The sequence below is a fragment of the Capra hircus genome, chromosome 10 (genome assembly GCF_001704415.2).
Source record: "Capra hircus breed San Clemente chromosome 10, ASM170441v1, whole genome shotgun sequence".
Lineage (NCBI taxonomy): Eukaryota > Metazoa > Chordata > Mammalia > Artiodactyla > Bovidae > Capra > Capra hircus.
The window spans coordinates 65,644,372-65,663,699 of record NC_030817.1 but is presented as its reverse complement, the minus strand read 5'-3'; the positions used below and the strand labels follow the sequence as shown (position 1 = coordinate 65,663,699).

Here is a 19,328-nt window from a genome sequence, read left to right as displayed (position 1 = left end):
GAAAGGGGATGAGGCCTGGCAGTGAAGGGGAGAACAGTCTTACTCAGCGTCACAACTGCTGCTATTTCTTGACTGCCTGTCATGTGCCAGGTGAAGTACATTGTTTAACAGTGAGGATTCTGGGCCCAGGTCTGCCTGGGTTCAAAACCAGACTCTGCCACTCACCAGCTGTGTGATCTGGGCAAGTCACCTACTTGCTCCTCACCTCAGTTTCCCCATCTGTGGACTGGGGAGAATGATGGTAATTGTACCTACCTCACAGCATTACTATGAAGATGACATGAATTAATATAAAATGGTGAGGACAGTATCTGGTCCGAAGTAAGTGGTGGGCCATACAGTGGTGGGGCCAACATTTGGCCCTGGGTTTGTGTTTGCTAAGTCGCTTCAGTCGTGTCTGACTCTTCGTGGCCTCATGAACTGTAGCCCACCAGGCTCCTCTGTCCATGGGATTCTCCAGGCAAGAATACTGGAGTGGGTTGCCAAGCCCTCCTCCAGGGGATCTTCCCAACCCAGGATCAAACCCGCGTCTCGTACATCTCCTGCATTGACAGACAAGTTCTTTACCACTAGCACAACTGACCCCAGGCTTGGCAGATTCCACGTTCTAGACTCTTTCTACTCTGTCACATTAATTTCTATAATTATGACGCCAGCTAAAGATTCATTTCCCCTTTTTCTTCTTAACTTCCATGTGGGCAGTGAGGAGGAGGAGAGCAAAGATGGAGATCCCCAGCCCTGGGTCTTTGCCTCTGTTTGCCTTTGCTTGGCCCGGACACAGCTGTCTTCAGTCCAGGTCAGGACAGCACCCAGGGATCCCCCTCCCCACGGGGACTGGCCTACAGCTGCCCAACTGTCTGAGCCATGGCCTCTGCCTGCAGGAGAGTTCTTCAACAAAAGAGCACCCTGCTCTCCATTAGTTTCACGCGGTTTCTTTTATACTTTAAAAAAGCTTTCAAAGATGTTACAAAGGATTGATTTTGATTTTTAAAAAATCCTTCCCAGTGCTTTCCCAGGCCAGGAGACACCCCACCTCGACCCCAGCACGGCCTGGGTTCCTCCCAGTATCCTGCCTGATCCAGAGATAGGCCAGGAGGAGGCAGACACCCCTCTACCCCGATGCAAGCAGGTCTGTCTTCTTAGCCCACTTCCCATGGGCAGCAGTGTATCAGTGAGGATTGAGAATGTAGGCCCTGGACTCAACCTGGGTTGAAATCCCAGCTCAGCCACTCATTAGCTGAGTGACCTTGAGCCGATCCCTTCCTTTCTCCAGCTGTAAAATGAGCATAATGACAACATCTTCCTCATAGTCTTGTTAGGAAGAAATAAGAGGGTCCATGGGAAACAGTCTCCCCGGGACTCGGTGCGGAGGCAATGCCAGTAATTGTCAGCTATACTCTGTCCCCTCTGGGCTGAAGCCTCAGGGCCTCTGGTGTACCAGCAACCCTTGGCTTTCCTCACATCTGTCCACTCAAATGAAAGCTACCCAGAGTCCTCCAGGATGAGGGGCACAGGTTGGGGCCTGGAAGGTTCTGGGGCTTACTAGTTCCCACAGAATAGGACTCAGCTCTGGCTGAGAGGCTCTGGGCTATCACGAGGCCTGGGTCATCCCAGAGCAGGGCTGCCTCATGACTTTGGTGGGCCCCTTCCACCATAAAAAATAGTAAAAAAATTATCTTTTATGACTGTTGTGTAAAGACAAATATAGTAATATTATTTATTAAACATTTTCTTCAACCTAGAAGTTCATTTTTCCTGATCTTAAAAGAAATTCAAACATTTCCGTGGGCCCCCCAAGAGGCATCCGTGGAGAAGCTGTCCTCACACTGGCCTCTCCTGCAGCGGAGCTGAGGGCTCACACTCCCCGCTCATTGGCAAGAGTGAGGAGCCGGGGGCCCGAGGCAGCCCACAGGGCAGAGGGAGTGCACGGGGCGGGCTGGGCTGCTATGTGGGCAGCCAGGGCAGCGGGGCCAGCTCCCCCCACCCCAGGAGACTTGGCACGGTCAGCCTGATAGAGGACAGCTGCCTCTCCCCGGCAGGATGGGGTCGTGGCAGCAGTGGTTCACTCATGGTTGGCCACCGCACTCCTGGGCCCCTGCCGTAGTAAATGGAAGTCATGGCCAACACATGTCCTTTGTGTACCCAGTCCTGGGGGAGCATCTTGCAACAATCCCATGAGGTCAGTGCTGTTACTATCCCCACTTTACAGCTACAGAAAATGAGACTTGGAGAAGTTAAGCTGTATGCCCAAGGCCACACAGCTATGAGTGATGACAGTTGTCATGAGTCACTCTATCTTGGGGCGGAGGAGCTTCACCAGAAATCCCCTCCTGGCCAACCTGTTGGAAACCCCCTCCTGGCCAACCTGTTGGCTGCTTGCTCTGGGCTTCACCAGACACTGGTCCCTGCTCTTACCAGGTGGCCCCAGACAGGCCGGTGATATAGCTGGCACAGTTCAGGATGTTCAGCTTCTGCAGTGCCAGCAGGTGGCCATACATGGCGGTCATAGATCTTGTTCCACCTCCAGTGGCCATGATGGCTATCAGCGGGACCTGGGGGCACATGGAGGCAGGCTGATGAGGTGAGGCTGGACAGGAGAAGACTTGGAGTGACAGGAGCTTAGAAAGAACAGTGGAGGAGGAAAAGCAGGCTACAGAGAGCAGGGGCGGGGGGAATTGAGCAACCTGAAAACTGCTTTTCACACAGTGTCAGGCCACTTGGTAGGTTTAGAGCTGGACCTTAACTCTCTACCCAATGGCTGGTGTCAGGCTTGGTAAATCAGAAAGTCACATAGGAGCTCTTAGCACTGTGAATCTAGCCCTCAGTTAAGAGGACGAACTGGGGCCAGAGGGCTGGGTGACTTGCTCAAAAATCCAACCAGTGTGATTCTTTAATGGCTGTAAATCAGTATCTGCTATAAGGGGATCTGATGTTAGAGCACCAAGGCCAGGCTCAGCACATGGTATGTGCTCAGAATAAACCGTATATGTCGGAGCAGGAACAGATGGATTTTTGACATGGGAAGGAGCAAGGCTGTCACTTGTGGGCTTACATAGCTTTAAGATGCCCTTGGTATATTTCCTTACAGACGGGAGAGGGAGGTGTGGGGTCTTTACCAAGACTCGCTTTGTTTCCATTTGAGTGGGGACTGTGAGAACTACTGTCAGCCGAAGCCCCGTCACAGCCCTCCTAAGTGACAAGGCCCCTGTCCACACCGTGGTCAGCCTCAGAAGGGGGACTCTTGGAGGGCCGACTGCTGCTCAGGGGAGTGCGGGCCTCAGCCCACACCAGGGAGATGACAGAGGGCACAGAGGCTCTGTCGTCTGCCCCGTGCACAGAAGCTGGCCCTGCACGTGGAAGCTGCTTGTCTTTAGTCCCGGACTGTGGTTCATTCTCTGTGTGTGTGTGCCTATGCACACACATTTGGGGGAAGAGAGAATTAAAGAATGAAGGGCCTACGGCTTACGGAGGCGGTGTGTGGCATGTGTGAGCTAGGGGAGCTCTCAAGGTTTCTCCGGCTGGGAAAAGGAGGCCATGTGGTCCCGTGCAGCTAGAACATCACTCATTGTCTCAGGATGTCAGTTCAGGGGAGGAGCTGCTGGGCTCCTTCCTTTCCTTCTACTCTACCCTCCCTGCCCTTGTGAATACACAACTGAATCATATCCTACCGTGATGAAGCACAGCCCTCAGCTGGGAGCCTGGAACCTTGGCACTAAGGACAACGGGAAAGGCAGTGCCACCCTGGGGCACGGGAGGGACTGCAGGGCGCAGCTGGCAGGCACAGTTTGGAAGGACAGGTTTGACTTGGAGTGGACCTCTGCTCACCCACCTCATCTGCCCGCAGGTCCTCCTCCAGCTGCAGCACCTCCTTCAGCGCCTGGGCCACCACCACCCTCCGTTTCTGCAGGAACTCCAGTTCTGCCTGGCACAGGCTGAAGCCCAGCCGCACGTCCAACGCCTGGGAACTATGGGGACAGAGGACCTTGGCTGAGTGGGCCTGTAGATTCCATCTTCATGGAGAAGACATGGCTTTAGGGTCAGGTGGACCTAGGCTTGAGACTTGGTTCTGCCAGGTGTCACCTCTGTGACCTTGGGCCTCTGCTTTCTCATCTGTAAAATGGGGCTAATCATGCTTGACTCCCAACACTTAATGAGCCACCAAATGTAAAGCCCTCAAAGCCTTAGCTGGTGCACTGTGAGCAGGTACTTAACACTATTAGGTATTCATTGAACCCTATGCTTTCTCAGTAAGTTCTGGAAAGTCCTGGAAGGCATCCCCCAGGCACCTGCTAGAGCCTGAGGCCAGACATGGTGACAAGGGTCCCTGAGACCCTTTTAGCCAATCCCTCTGAATAAGGCAAGGGCTTCCCAGGTGGTCAGTGGTAAAGAACCTGCCAATGAAGGAAATCCAAGAGATGTGGGTTCAATCCCTGGATCGGGAAGATCCCCTGGAGGAGGAAATGGCCATCCACTCCAGTATTCTTGCCTGGAAAATCCCATGGACAGAGGAGCCTGGAGGACTGCAGTCCTCGGGGTTTCAAAGAGTCAGACATGACTGAGCACACACACTTCTGAATAAGGCTGTACCATAAGGGCTCTCCTGAGCTGGATAAACGAGGCCTTGTTCTCATGTTACTCATATTCCTTTCTGCTCCCAGAGTAAGACTCCTCCTTCACATTCTTGCTGTAATCCTGTCACCCCTACAGGTCTACAAGGCGGGTGGGCAGAAGCATGTCCAACCCTTGTCCTCTTTTTATCATATCCCTGACCTGAGCAAGTCTAGGCTTATGGCCTAGCATCCAAGCCCCACCTGATCTGTCCAGCCTCACCTCCTGCTACTTTCTAGAAGGGTCCGTTGGCTCCCAGAGCCCAGGAGCAATATGGGTCCTGAGCCTCCTTCCTCTGCCCACCAACATCCCTTGCATCCTCCAAGGCCCTGCTCCCCAGGCAAATGAACCTCGACAACTTCTGACCCGAGTCTTAGTGACCTGCGTAATTAACAAGGTCATATCTCCTTGAAGGCAGAATCTGGGGACTGTCCCATCCATTCCCTCTGTGTCTAGTACAGGCCTGCAGACACAGCTGTCAGGAAATTTTCCCTTGGTCTCAACAAAGGAATGAATAATCCAATAGCAATAATAATAACAACATTAGTTGATATTTTCAGTCTGTCCCACTTCTTAGATCACTGATTTCCTCACATGGGTTATCTCACTGGATCCTCAAAGCAACCCAACCATGGACCATGCCCTTGGTATTGCTGTAATTCACAGATGAAAAAAAAATGAGACTTAGAGGGGCTTAATAACTTGACCGAGCACAAAATAGCTGTCAGACTGTAAATGGAAGCAACAGTCACTTGATCTTCAACAAGGGTGCCAAGACAATTCAAGAGGGAAAGAATCATCTTTTCACCAAATGATGCTGGGACAATGGATATCCACATGCCAAGAGTCCAAGAGTGAAGTTGGACCCCTATTTCACAATATATACATATATATTCACATATATACAAATTAACTCAAAATCAATCATAGACTCACATGTGAGAGCTAAGACTATAAAACTCTTAAAAGAAAACATGGGAATAAATCTTCATGACCTTGGATTAGGCAATGGTGTTTTAAATATGACACCAAAAGCACAAGTGACAAAGGAAAAATATACATACACTGAAATTCACCAAAACTGAAAATTTCTGTGCTTCAAAGAACACTATTAAGAACGTGAAAGACAATCTTCAGAATAGGAAAAAATATTTAGAAGTCATATATCTGACAAGGGGCTTGTATCTAGAATATACAAAGAAATTTTACAAGTCAACAATAAAAGGCAAATCACCCACTTTAAAATGGGCAAAAGATTTGAATAAATATTTCTCTGAAGAAGATGCACAAATGGCCTGTAAGCCTATGAAAAGATGCTCAACATCACTGGCCGTCACTGAAATGCAAATCAAAACCACAAGATACCATATCCTTAAAGAGAAATGAGTCAGAGGGCCAGGCAGAAAGAGGGTACTTTACCAGGGTGTAGACTTCATGTGTAATTCACAGTTCTCATTCTGGGAAGTGAAAGATGAAATGTTTGTCAGGGATGACAAGTTTAGAGCCAAGAGATCCCAACCAAAGAAGTGGAGACTCACCACACTGTCCACCCCGACCTGACTCCGGACATATGCGTGTGCATGTGGGCACACACACATGTTCTCTTCTGGATGTGACCCTCCCCACCATCCTAGACTCAGCCACTGTCTTTGGCTCCACACCACAGCCCAGAAGCCTCCTATCCCACAAGACTCTCTACCCTACCAGGAATCCTCCTCCTCCACGGCCCCCCAGGCTCTCCCCATCTCCTTGTCACAGGAGCTCCAGGCTAAGCTGCTCAGGGGCCCCTTCCCAGACCCCAGACCCTCACCACAGGCAAGGTCACCGCCTGGCCGTCGGGGAGGCAATGGAGGGACTGGCACACAGGGCCCTTCTGGCCCGCACAGCAGCAAAGCTGGAAGGAGGGCAGGTGTGTGAGGGGGAGGGGCTCCTCCCGCTGCCCACCTCTCCCAGTCCCCCACTCCCCCCACCTCTCCCAGTCCCATACCCCCCACCTCTCCCAGTCCCCTATACCCCCCCTCCCAGTCCCCTATACGCCCCCCCCACCTCTCCCAGTCCCCTACCCCCCCACCTCTCCCAGTCCCCTACCCCCCCACCTCTCCCAGTCGCCTATACCCCCCCACCTCTCCCAGTCCCCTACCCCCCCACCTCTCCCAGTCCCCTACCCCCCCCACCTCTCCCAGTCCCCTACCCCCCCCACCTCTCCCAGTCCCCTACCCCCCCCACCTCTCCCAGTCCCCTACCCACCCCACCTCTCCCAGTCCCCTACCCCCCCACCTCTCCCAGTCCCCTATACCCCCCCCACCTCTCCCAGTCCCCTATAGCCCCCAGCTCTCCCAGTCCCCTACACCCCCCACCACCTCTCCCAGTCCCCTTCCCCCCACCACCTCTCCCAGTCCCCTTCCCCCCACCACCTCTCCCAGTCCCCTACCCCCCCACCTCTCCCAGTCCCCTATCCCCCCCACCTCTCCCAGTCCCCTATAGCCCCCAGCTCTCCCAGTCCCCTATACCCCCCACCACCTCTCCCAGTCCCCTTCCCCCCACCACCTCTCCCAGTCCCCTATACCCCCACCTCCCCCAGTCGCCTATACCCCCCACCTCTCCCAGTCCCCTACCCCCCTCACCTCTCCCAGTCCCCTATACCCCCCCACCTCTCCCAGTCATCTACCCCCCCACCTCTCCCAGTCCCCTACCCCCCCCACCTCTCCCAGTCCCCTATAACCCCCCGCCACCTCTCCCAGTCCCCTATAACCCCCCGCCACCTCTCCCAGTCCCCTACCCCCCCCCCGACCTCTCCCAGTCCCCTATACCCCCAATCACCTCTCCCAGTCCCCTACCCCCAGCATACTTCGGCAGCCCCTACCTCACAGATCCACGGGCTCTTGGGCAACTCCACGTGCACCTCGGGCTGGAAGTATTTGGGGTATTGGAAGCAGGCAGGGTTTGAGCAGCAGGACTCCAGGCAGGGTGAGACACGCTGGGTGTGCTCGAAGGACTCCGTCACTGTCACCAGGAGGTCCTTCTCTGGAAGAGAGGATGCGAGGGCTGAGACCCCCAGGAAGCCTCTTGCTTCCCACCTTCACATGGCCCACTAAAAGGCCTAGCTGGAGGCGCCTGGGATAGGGGTTTAGAATGACCAGGGCACTGGATAAAATGCCCCAGAGCCTTGTTCTGAAGGGCAGGGCAGGGCCCTGGAACTTGCACTTCAACAGGCTTGTGCATGACATCTGAGATGCTGAGTTGTCTGGACTAATCCTCCTTCTTCTCTGCAAGGTACCCCCAAATCACCCTCCCACTGCACTGGAAGCAGCCCCCTTTCTGCCAGTTTGTGGGTAGAGCCTCTTCCTTCCCCCTCCCTCCGCCTGTGGGGGCTCTGAGGCTCTCCTCTTTCCAGGCAGGGCTTGAGTGGGGGGATGGGATGGAGCGCTGAACTGGAGGGTCTCGTAGCTGCGGATCCGTTAGGTCCCTGTCAGCTATAAGATGCTAGAACTCTATGAACTGGAGTCTGATTAGAGGAAGCGGTGCATCTAGAGGGGCCCTACCTGCCTTGGGTGCTGACCACCGTGCTAGACCCAGGGAATCCCTGGTCTGACAGGCTGCAGCGCAGATCAGTATGAACAAATAGGCAGTGCTGTGCCCTTGATCCCGGCCCAGGGCACTGGCCAGGCTGGGAAGCTCTGAGGGTCACCTGGGGGCCTGGAAGGGCAGCCTCCTTTTAGGGCAGTGAGAAGGACAGGGGTTCATGACCCCTGAGGGTAAGAAGATCCTGAGGACTCAGCCAAGCTTTGGGTTCCCCGTCGAGCCGCGGGCGGCCATGGAGCGGCCACGCTGATGCTGACAGAGTCAGAAAACAGCACCGGCCTCCCTCCCACCCGCCAGCAGGCAGAAGCGGTCCAAGGGCTCACTTTTCCTCTTCTTTGGCCTCCTGGATTCTGCACAAACCTCCAGGCAGGACATTTGTCGAGACTGAAACAAAGGAAGGGGGGTCGTTTTGAGCCCATGCTGCCTGGGATGCTCTACCAGGCCACACATTCCCAGAGACTGATCTTGCGGGGAGAGAGCTCCTTGAATCCTGAGGCTTTAGCTGCATCGAATTAACATGGCTGTACTAACAGCCTAATTATGGGAAACTTTTAACTTTTGAACTTCATGCTTTTAGGGATTGGAGTTGGGGAAAATTGGGATGAGACTGATTCTGGGAGGAGGCTGTAGACTAGCGGGTGCTTTTATTGAGGGGTTCCTAGGACATGGTTGTGGGAGATGGGGTGATGGCCCAGATATTTTCTCCCCAGGAGCAGAAGCCCAGCTGCTGCCCACACCACGCCCTGGCTCCCTTTGTCTGGCTTCAGTTAGCCTGCCTCCTAGCGGCCTCTGGGGCAAGGGTCCAAGTTGGGCCTGGTTTCCTTCCCACAGTTCTGTTCTCTGAGAGGAGCAGCCACAGGTGGCCCTAGAGCCACAGGAGACTGGAAGGACAGTTACCACCAGCACGCCGTTCGTGATGAGGTTCTCAGGTGGAGAGGGGCTGAAAAACAGAATGAGAACCCCTGGTCAGTCTTGTCATTCTTTTTTTTTTTTTAACTGATTTTATTGAAGTATATCTGAGTCACAACATTCTGTTAATTTCCACTGTATAGCAAAGTAATTCAGTTATACACACACATATGTATATAGTCTTTTTCATGTCAGTTCAGTTCAGTCGTTCAGTCATGTCCAATTCTTTGCGACCCCATGGACTGCAGCATGCCAGGCTTCCCTGTCCATCACCAACTCCTAGAGCTTGCTCAAACTCATGTCCATTGAGTCGGTGATGCCATCCAACCATCTCATCCTGTCATTCCCTTCTCCTCCCACCTTCAATCTTTCATAGCATCAGGGTCTTTTCCAATAAGTCAGTTTTTCACAATAGGTGGCCAAAGGATTGGAGTTTCAGCTTCAGCATCAGTCAGTCCTTCCAGTGAATATTCAGGACTGATTTCTTTGAAGATTGACTGGTTGGATCTCCTTGCAGTCCAAGGGGACTCTCAAGAGTCTTCTCCAACAGCACAATTCAAAGGCATCAATTCTTTGGCACTCAGCTTTCTTCATAGTCCAACTCTCATATCCATACATGACCAGTGGAAAAACCATAGCTCTGACTAGATGGACCTTTGTTGGCAAAGTAATGTCGCTGCTTTTTAATATGCTGTCTAGGTTGGTCATAGCTTTTCTTCCCAGAAGCAAGTGTCTTTTAATTTCATGGCTGCAGTCGCCATCTGCAGTGATTTTGGAGCCCCCCAAAATAAAGTCTGTCACTGTTTCTACTGTTTCCACATCTATTTGTAATAAAGTGATGGGACTGGATGCCATGATGTTAGTTTTCTGAATGTTGAGCTTTAAGCCAACTTTTTCACTCTCCTCTTTCACTTTCATCAAGAGGCTTTTTAGTTCCTCTTCACTTTCTGCCATAAGGGAAGTATCATCTGCATATCTGAGGTTATTGATATTTCTCCTGCAATCTTGATTCCAGCTTGTACTTCCTCCAGCTCAGCATTTCTCATGATGTACTCTGCGTATAAGTTAAATAAGCAGAGTGACAATATACAGCCTTGATGTACTCCTTTCCCAATTTGGTACCAGCCCCTTGTTCCATGTACGGTTCTAACTGTTGCTTCCTGACCTGCATACAGACCTCTCAAGAGGCAGGTTAGGTGGTCTGGTATTCTCATCTCTTTCAGAATTTTCCACAGTGTATTGTGATCCACACAGTCAAAGGCTTTGATATAGTCAATAAAACAGAAATAGATGTTTTTCTGGAACTCTCTTGTTTTCTTGATGATCCAACAGATGTTGGCAATTTGATCTCTGGTTCCTCTGCCTTTTCTAAATCCAGCTTGAACATCTGGAAGTTCTTGGTTTATGTACTGTTGAAGCCTGGCTTTGAGATTTTGAGCAGTACTTTGCCAGTGTGTGAAATAACTACAATTGTGCGGTAGTTTGAGCATTCTTTGGCATTGCTTTTCTTTGGGATGGGAATGAAAACTGACCTTTTCCAGTACCGTGGTCACTGCCAAGTTTTCCAAATTTGCTGACCTATTGAGTGCAGCACTTTCACAGCATCATCTTTTAGGATTTAAAAAAGTTCAGGTGGAATTCCATCACCTCCACTAGCTTTGTTTGATGCTTCCTAAGGCCCACTGGACTTCATATTCCAGGATGTCTGGCTCTAGGTGAGTGATCACACCATCATGGTTATCTGGGTCATAAAGATCTTTTTTGTATAGTTCTTCTGTGTATTCTTGCCGCTTCATCTTAATATCTTCTGCTTCTGTTAGGTCCATACCATTTCTGTCCTTTATTGTGCCCATCTTTGCAGGAAATGTTCCCCTGGTATCTCTGATTTTCTTAAAGAGATCTCTAGTCTTTCCCATTCTATTGTTTTCCTCTATTTCTTTGCATTGATCACTGAGGAAGGCTTTCTTATCTCTCCTTGCTATTCTTTGAAACTCCGCATTCAGATGGGTATATTTTTCCTTTTCTCCTTTGCCTTTTGCTTCTCTTTTCTCAGGTATTTGTAAGCTTCCTCAGACAACCATTTTGCTTTTTTGCATTTCTTTTTCTTGAGGATCTTGATTCCTGTCTCCTGTACAATGTCATGAACCTCCGTCCATAGTTCATCAGGCACTCTATCTATCAGATCTAGGCCCTTAAACCTATTTCTCACTTCCATTGTATAATCATAAGGGATTTGATTTAGGTCATACCTGAATGGTCTAGTGGTTTTCTGTACTTTTCTCAATTTAAGTCTGAATTTGGCAATAAGAAGTTCATGATCTGAGCCACAGTCAGCTACCAGTCTTGTTTTTGTTGACTGTATACAGCTTCTCATCTTTGGCTGCAAAGAATATAATCAATCTGATTTTGGTGTTGACCATCTGGTGATGTACCTGTGTAGAGTCATTTGCTGTGTTGTTGGAAGAGGGTATTTACTATGACCAGTGCATTCTCTTGGCAAAACTCTGTTAGACTTTGCCCTGCTTCATTTTGTGCTCCAACGCCAAACTTGCCTGTTACTCCAGTTACCTCTTGACTTGCTACTTTTGCATTTTAGTCCCCCATGATGAAAAGGACATCTTTTTTGGGTGTTAGTTCTAGAAAGTCTTGTAGGTCTTCATAGAACTGTTCAATTTCAGCTTCTTCAGTGTTACTGGTTGGGACATAGACTTGGATTATTGTGATATTGAACAGTTTGCCTTGGAAACGAACAGAGATCATTCTATCATTTTTGAGATTGCACCCAAGTACTGCATTTCAGACTCTTGTTGACTATGAGGCCTACTCCATTTCTTTTAAGTGATTTTTGCCCACAGTAGTAGATATAATAGTCATCTGAATTAAATTCTCCCATTCCCCAGTCCACTTTAGTTCACTGATTCCTAAAATGTCGATGTTCAGTCTTACCATCTCCTGTTTGACCACTTCCAATTTACCTTGATTCATGGACCTAACATTCCAGATTCCTATGCAATATTGTTCTTTACAGCATCGGACTTGACTTCTATCACCAGTTGCATCCACAACTGGGTGTTGTTTTCGCTTTGGCTCCAACTCTTTATTCTTTCTGGAGTGATTTCTCCACTCTTCTCCAGCAGCATATTAGGCACCTGCTGACCTGGGGAGTTCATCTTTCAGTGTCATATCTTTTTATCTTTTCATACTGTTTGAGGTTCTCAAGGCAAGAATATTGAAGTATGTGCTATTCTTTTTCATATACGTTTCCATTATGGTGCATCATAGGATCTTTAATTCCCTAAGCTATACAGTAGGACTTCGTTGTTTATCCATTCTATACATACTAGTTTTCATCGACAAATCCCAAATTTCCAATCCAACCCTCCCCCACTCTCCCACCCACCCTTGGCAACCACAAGTCTGTTTTCTAAATCATATCATTCTTGACTGATTTCTCACAGAGGGGACAAAGAGCCTATATAGAGTCAATAAGGAGATAGCAGAACCTTCTTAGTGCTTGTGAAAAACACTGGCTTAAGAAGCCTTCGGAATTGACAAGGAGAAAACTGGCATACATTTAAAATAAAATATCTAGAAATAAAGATTTATAGGATAAAGCGAGTAGAAGAGTTTCCTTTTTTTCTCGCTTAAAGGATTACTGTTCTTTATATCCAACCAGATGCAACCGCATGGAGTTATAAGGATAAACAAGTTGCAAGAAAAGGCTGGAGGCCCACCACCTAGAACAGATGTGAACAGTTCTGGTAGAAAAACGGACCCCTCCTCCCTTCTGTGCTTTAATGTATGCATTAACAAATAGTTCTGACCCAGCCAGAGAGGGGCCTTGTGAGTGTGAAATGTCTGTGTGTTACAAACCTGAGAGAGCCTCTCTGGTTACAGTTAGTCTAGGGAAGTCCACAGCCTCCCTCGTCAACCTAAGCCCAAGAGGATTGTGTCTCCAGGTCAAGCCTTATTCTGACGTAGTTCCTCCACTTTCTAATTCACCCAAGGAACACTTTTCCCCCTAAAAGTCCTGTCAAACCAAGAACCAAAGGAGAGAGCTCAGATTTTCTTTAATGTGAAACAAATGAAATTGATTTTAACTTGCCAAATTAAATTTTAATTTTAATTTAAGTTGATTTTAGTGAGGCCCTTCAGTCCCAAGACCCCCCTACACATAGGATTCTCTGGTTGGAGCTTGACAAGCCTTCTGTTCTAGTTTCTGCCTCTCATTGTTCCCCTGTTGCTGGGCTGATTGTAAGTCCAGGGGACTCAGTCCTGCCAAGGCTAAGAAGCTAGCTACCCAATCAATCACAAGGCACCCTGCTGTCCCAGGGCAGGCTTGTCCCCTCCAGGAAGGGGCCCTCCCTCACTGCCCCTTCCCTTCCTTCCTCTCTCTTCCTCCCCTTCTTCCCATACTTCCAACTCTGTGACCCAGGTCCATGTGAGTCCACAGCACAGTCATACCCCTAGGAGCCTGGATCTTTTTCTTAGTTGGAAATGATGAGAAATAATCCCATACCTTGGCCCCGAGCTTCCCCCTGACTTGGTTCCAGAGTTGGAGGTGGCTGCAGAGGGGCACTGCAGCCCACCCCAGTGTTCTTGCCTGGAGAATCCCAGGGATGGGGGAGCCTGGTGGGCTGCCGTCTATGGGGTCGCACAGAGTTGGACACAACTGAAGCGACTTAGCAGCAGAGGGGCACAGCCTCTGCTTCGGCCCCGGGTTTGAGGGGAGTTTGTTCTAACAGTTCTGGGTCCAAGAGGAAACACCTTAGTCCTGATGTCTTTCTTAGCCTGACCTCGGGAAAGTCCCATCCCCATGGTGGCAGGAAGTCTTCCCAGGAGTCACTCTTAGAAATGCTAGGGATCTGAGGCAGATGAATTGGCCAGAGTACTAGATCTTTAAAGTAGCACTGACGTCAGCAGACCTGGATGAGAAGGGGTGGAGCCCAGGCACCTACACTATTTAGGAATTCCCAAGTGATTCTGATGCATTTGAGGGGTGTCAGGGGTGGGAGTGGAAGAGGGGGTACTGCAGGAAGAAAGTGCAATGCCTGTGCGCAGAAGCTGCTTTGGAGTCTGGACCTTGGTGGAAGCCTGGGGGGCTGGGTCCTACTCACCTCTCCTCCAGCAGGAACTCCACTTCCAGCTCCTCCATGCCCTGCAGGGGGAGGAAGAGACTGCAGTTGTGAGCTGTGTCTCCACTTCTCTCCAGACCAGGATTCTTGCCACCCCAGGAGACCCTGCAGGCATGTCCGTGTCTGTCCCACTTGGTGGTCCTGCTGTCTTAGAGTGGGGACAGCTGCTCTTGGCTCTTTTTGTCCTCCTTGTCTCTCTCTGTATCCAAGTCTTTTTATCAGGAACATCACTGACCATCCAGAGGAGGTCAGGGTATGAGGTGGACCCTCAGCCCCAGCAGGTAAATCCCTTTGCCCCAGAACATGTGTCGTTCATCTCCTCCCTCCAGCTTCCATCGTTCTCCTGCTTTCCCAACAGGCTCACTGTTTGGAGCAAGGGAGAGCTGAGATGCTGCCCCCAGCAAGCCCAACTCTGAAGGCCAGGGGCCCGTGCTTTCATCTTCTGCTTTGCGTCTCTTGCTGTGTAACTTCAGGAAGTCATGACCTCGTGAGACCTTAATTTCCTCCGTGGAGCATGAGCCAGGTGAGCACAGGGATGCTCGTCCCCTTAGGTGTCCAAGTGCCTGGAACAGTGCCTGCCCTGTGTGTGTGTTTGTGTGTGTGTTAGTCACTTAGTCATGTCCGACTATCTGTGACCCCATGGACTGCAGCCCACCAGGCTCCCCTCTCCCATAGGGCACTCAAATGCTTGTTGGGTGAATCAATAACATCCTGGGCCTTTCCGGCAGATTTGCCCTCGTTTGCCTTGTCTGTCCTCTGTCCCCTGGGGCCATCCCAGCAGCAGGGCTCTGAGTGAAGAAAGGGAACCAACATTTACCCTATCTCCATTTAGTACTCTGAACTGGGCTTGTTGTCCTTTTAGTTGCTCAGTCACGTCTGACCCTTTGTGATGCACTGTAGCCCACCAGGCTCCTCAGTCCATGGGATTTTTCAGGCAAGAATACTGGAGTGGGTTGCCATTTCCTTCTCCAGGGGATCTTCACAACCCAGGGATTGAACCTGTATGTCCTGCATTGACAGGTGGATTCTTTACCACTGAGCCACCTAGCCACTGAACAGTGCTAGGTGCCTTAATTATTTATTCCCGTTTAAGCCTCACAGTGACCCTGTATGGTAGATATTATTATCAGAGGAGACAAGAAAATAGAACTCAGGGGAATTAAATCTACAGGTTGCACAGCTAGCAAGCCAAAACGCTGGGATTTGCACAGTAGGACTATCTTCTCTCCACTTGGCTACAGAGAGAGGATCCCGTAAAACAGCATCTTAGGAATAACCAGCTTCCCCTCGCGAGGCAGGAGGCTGAGGGCCAGGGCACCCACACCCACCTCTGTGTTGAGCGGGAACTTCACGTGGGTTTTCTTTCGGAAGCAGAGCTTGGTGAGGTCATAGAGAACTGTCAAGAGATGGTCATCTGGTGTCACTGTGTCTTCATCACAGACGCTCAGCTCCAGAACGTTCTAGGGGAAAAGGGGTGGGTGTGAGTCTGGTCACTGAGGCTGCATCCACCCATTCCCAGGATGAGGGGCCTGTCCTCAGTCCTAGTGAGTAGGTGGGTCTGAGGGATGGGGGCGAGCATAGCTCAGGTGTGAGGGACATATGTGATGGGGACATGAATAAAGGGAAAAGTGAAAGTGTTAGTTGTGTCTGACTCTGCTACCCCATGGACTGTAGCCCACCAGGTTCTTCTATCCATGTGATTTCCCAGGCAAGAATACTGGAGTGGGTTTCCATTCCCTTCTCTAGGGGATCTTCCCGACCCAGGGACCGAACCCAGGTCTCCCGCATTGCAAGCAGATTCTTTACCGTCTGAGCCACCAAGGAAGCCCTGGATTAAGGGAGAAAAGTGTCTATTCCCTCCTTTGCAACTCTCTGAGGCCTTCCTGCCCTTCTTCTCTAGTTCTCCTACTGGGGAATTTTGCTCTTTTATAAGCTTGGCAGGGGCCTGTGAAGTGTGAGGTATTTCATTTCACATAGGGGAAGGATGGAAGGACACAGCAAGCAAGACATTTGCCAAGATACAGCACGTATCCAGTGCTGGGACCCGGGAGCCGAAGACAGTTCCTTTGGTACAGAAAACACAGTTCAAGCACGCCATTACATTTCATACTCAGGTGGAGAGGTGTGGCAAAGATTACAGAAGCTTTGATTGGGTTGGGGTGAAGTGTTGGAGCTCTATCCTTTGGCTCATCAGCCCCTAAGTGAGGTCTCATGGGTGGTCCCAAAGCAGAAGGTCAAGGGTGGAGCAGCTACCCGATCATCCGGCCGAACTCTGAGATGACTTAGGTGACCAAGATTAGCCTCTGAGGCTTCTTGTTCCAAGGATCCTGGGAGATGTAGGTTGGGGCTGGATTTGCCTCTTTGGTCCCTATCTAGTGGACCTGAGATGGTCCTGGGGCTTCCCAGTGAGTGGATCTGTTGACTTTGTAATTGTTAGATACCAGGTGTGGGACTTCACCGGTGGTTCAGTGGTTAAGACTCAGCGCTCCTAATGCAGGGGGTGTGAGTTCAGTTCGTGGTCAGGGAGCTAAGATACTACATGCCACATGGTGAGGCCAAGAAAGAAACCAGCTGTGTCCCAGAACCAACCCAGCAACCCCAGAGATCTACAGAAAAAACAAGCACAGATTCTGGTTTCAAGATGGCATAGGTCAGACTGAAACTCCCCCTTTCTCACCAAAAATCTTATATATGATAGAAAAGACATTTTTACAACAATAAATACAAACCTCTACTTGAAAACAAATGGATATGTCATGAACTAAAAAAGGAGATGCATTCCTAAAATGTGACAGTGGTAAGCTAGATGGAGCTGTCAAGCCTCAGATGCCTCAGGACTGGCTCTGACACCTTCATGATGAAGGTAAATTTATCTGAAGGGCACCCTGGGGCAGCTGTCAAAACTCAGGATGTTCAGGACAGGATTCTCCCGCAGGAGATATCAACTCCATGTAGAGTCAGTCACATATATCTGAAGAAGGCCTATACCATGAATCAGCAACTCCACAAATGAAAGAGCACGCATCCAAGGAATTAGAAGTAAATTAGCCATCCCAAAAGGATTTACAGCCGTGAAAGCCCTCTGTTTGGGATTGGACTGGCCTCGGACCTCTAGAGTAGACTGGCTTTTCTCTCTGTATCCTTCCGCTCGGTGTATGTTCTGGAAACACACTCAATTTGGGGGCAGGAGACAGTTCCAGGGGCAATTTAGGGAAAAGGACAGAGAAGCAGGAAAGATGGTAGAAGGATAACTATGCCCAGGGGGACAAATATTAGACAGGCAGAAGAAAGGAGTGGGTGAGTGCGAGACATAGGACAAGAAGTGGGTAGAGAGAAGGACAAATAGGCATGAGAAGGACACGTGAACAAAGAGAAGGACAAGCAGGCCAGGAGGGAACAGACCTGCAGGCAGGTGCTGTCCCTGTGTCTCACCTTCACTTGGCTCTGGATCTGGAAGCTGAAGGTTTCATTCCATTCTGGGTTTCGGCAGTTGGAGATGGTCCTAGTCCTCAGCCTCTTTTGACTGGCGGTGGGCAGCCAAAGGCTCACAAAGCAGTCTGTCAGGCTCACTGTCCGAGGAAGACAAGGGTGAGGGGGTGAGGAGCCAACCCAGGTCTGAAGAGGAGAGAGTGTGGAGGCAGAAGCCAGAGTGAGGCCTCGTCTCAGCTTCAGGTCCCCTCTTGACTCACGGCCCCGACTCTCCAGAGACCTTTGTCCCAGAACCCTGATAAGGTCATGGACTTCAGGCTGCAGGTTTCAGAGGGGACGCAGGCCCCTCTGCCTGGTCTTAAGAATGGAGATGGCCTCTGGCTCTTCTCAGAAGCATCCTGGCTCTTGCTGCTTTGGGACAAGGTATGGCTGTGACTATGTAGTTTTTTAGCTTCCATGGTGGCTCAGACAGTAAAAAATCTGCTTGCAATGCAGGAGACATGGGTTCAGTCTCTGGGTCAGGAGGATCCCCTGGAGAAAGAAATAGCTACCCACTCCAGCATTTTGCCTAGAGAATCCCATGGACAGAGGAGCCTGGCGGGCTATAGTCAATGTGGTCACAAAGAGTCAGACATGACTGAGCAAACAACATACACACACACGGCTGGGCAGTTTTCTCTCTGCCAGGGGACGATCTGAAGGACTAGCCACTCAGAGGTCAAGTTTATCTCTTGCTTTGGCCCAGGGCACCAGGGAAGCCAAAGTAAGGCTCAGCTCTGAGCTGCAGAGAAGCAAGGATTAGAAGGGACACTGTTAGGGAGGAGGGATTCAGCCCCAAGGCCCAGTGGGGACAGCCTGGAGAAGAACAGGCTATTCACCAGGATCTAGGGACAGGGAATGCAAACCTCATGTCACTGAACATCTCAGATGTACCCATCTGGGCTCTTTGTATCTATACTGGTCTCCCCACATGGCCCAAGAAACCCTCATATCTAAGACCACATACTTTATTTTTCATTCAAAAGAACAACATGAATGTGATGATGCTGTGTGTGCTCAAAGGACAAAGCTGTGACCCCAACAGGCTCTCCTAAAGTTAAAGAAGGCCTCCTGGGTTTTCTCTTTGGAGCAGTGGCAGGCACAGGGATAGGAATAGGGTGAAAACCCAGTGTCCTGACACCATTCCATCTGGGAGGAGGGAGGAAGCGGTGCCACGATGGCCCTTGTCACTCCTCTGGCAATCTGCTGGGGGTAATTCCCAGGACATCCACCAGATACATGGAGAATGGGAAAAGTCAATACAGTTTCCAGGGTCAGAGAAGCTTCTTCTAGATGATAAAGCAGGGCAGGGATGGGAGTTCTGTACTGATAGGACTGATCCAAACTAGTTCCTAATTATAATTAATAATGTCTTGTGAGAATGGAACCAGAGGTGACCCCTCCCCACAAGACTGACTTAGTCCTGTATTGTTACTACACTGAGAACTTCCCCAGACTTAATAACCATGGCTTGCATCATGAGCATCCCTGGTTTCTGATTTCATCCCCTCTGTCTGGTTAATCTTTCAGGCTAATCTTTCACCATTCAGTGAACTGGAATTCATGGCCTTCCACCCATCAAACAGAGATGAGATAACACTGTCTTTAAATGTCATAATCATCATT

At 50.2% G+C, this 19,328-nt stretch overlaps 1 protein-coding gene across 2 annotated transcripts in view; it reads right to left on the bottom strand.

Moving 5' to 3' along the window:
• PLA2G4E (phospholipase A2 group IVE) overlaps positions 1 to 19,328 on the bottom strand; it is a 44,712-nt gene that overhangs the window by 14,031 nt on the left and 11,353 nt on the right. For both annotated transcript variants that reach the window (XM_018054403.1, XM_018054404.1), the window contains exons 3-12: positions 17,667 to 17,803; positions 15,563 to 15,694; positions 14,217 to 14,257; positions 9,088 to 9,130; positions 8,514 to 8,574; positions 7,472 to 7,632; positions 6,419 to 6,502; positions 6,028 to 6,065; positions 3,830 to 3,965; positions 2,416 to 2,552 (exon numbers count right to left, since the gene is read on the bottom strand). In XM_018054403.1, coding sequence (XP_017909892.1) covers positions 2,416 to 2,552; positions 3,830 to 3,965; positions 6,028 to 6,065; positions 6,419 to 6,502; positions 7,472 to 7,632; positions 8,514 to 8,574; positions 9,088 to 9,130; positions 14,217 to 14,257; positions 15,563 to 15,694; positions 17,667 to 17,803 — 970 coding nt within the window. The remainder of the gene's footprint in view (positions 1 to 2,415; positions 2,553 to 3,829; positions 3,966 to 6,027; positions 6,066 to 6,418; positions 6,503 to 7,471; positions 7,633 to 8,513; positions 8,575 to 9,087; positions 9,131 to 14,216; positions 14,258 to 15,562; positions 15,695 to 17,666; positions 17,804 to 19,328) is intronic.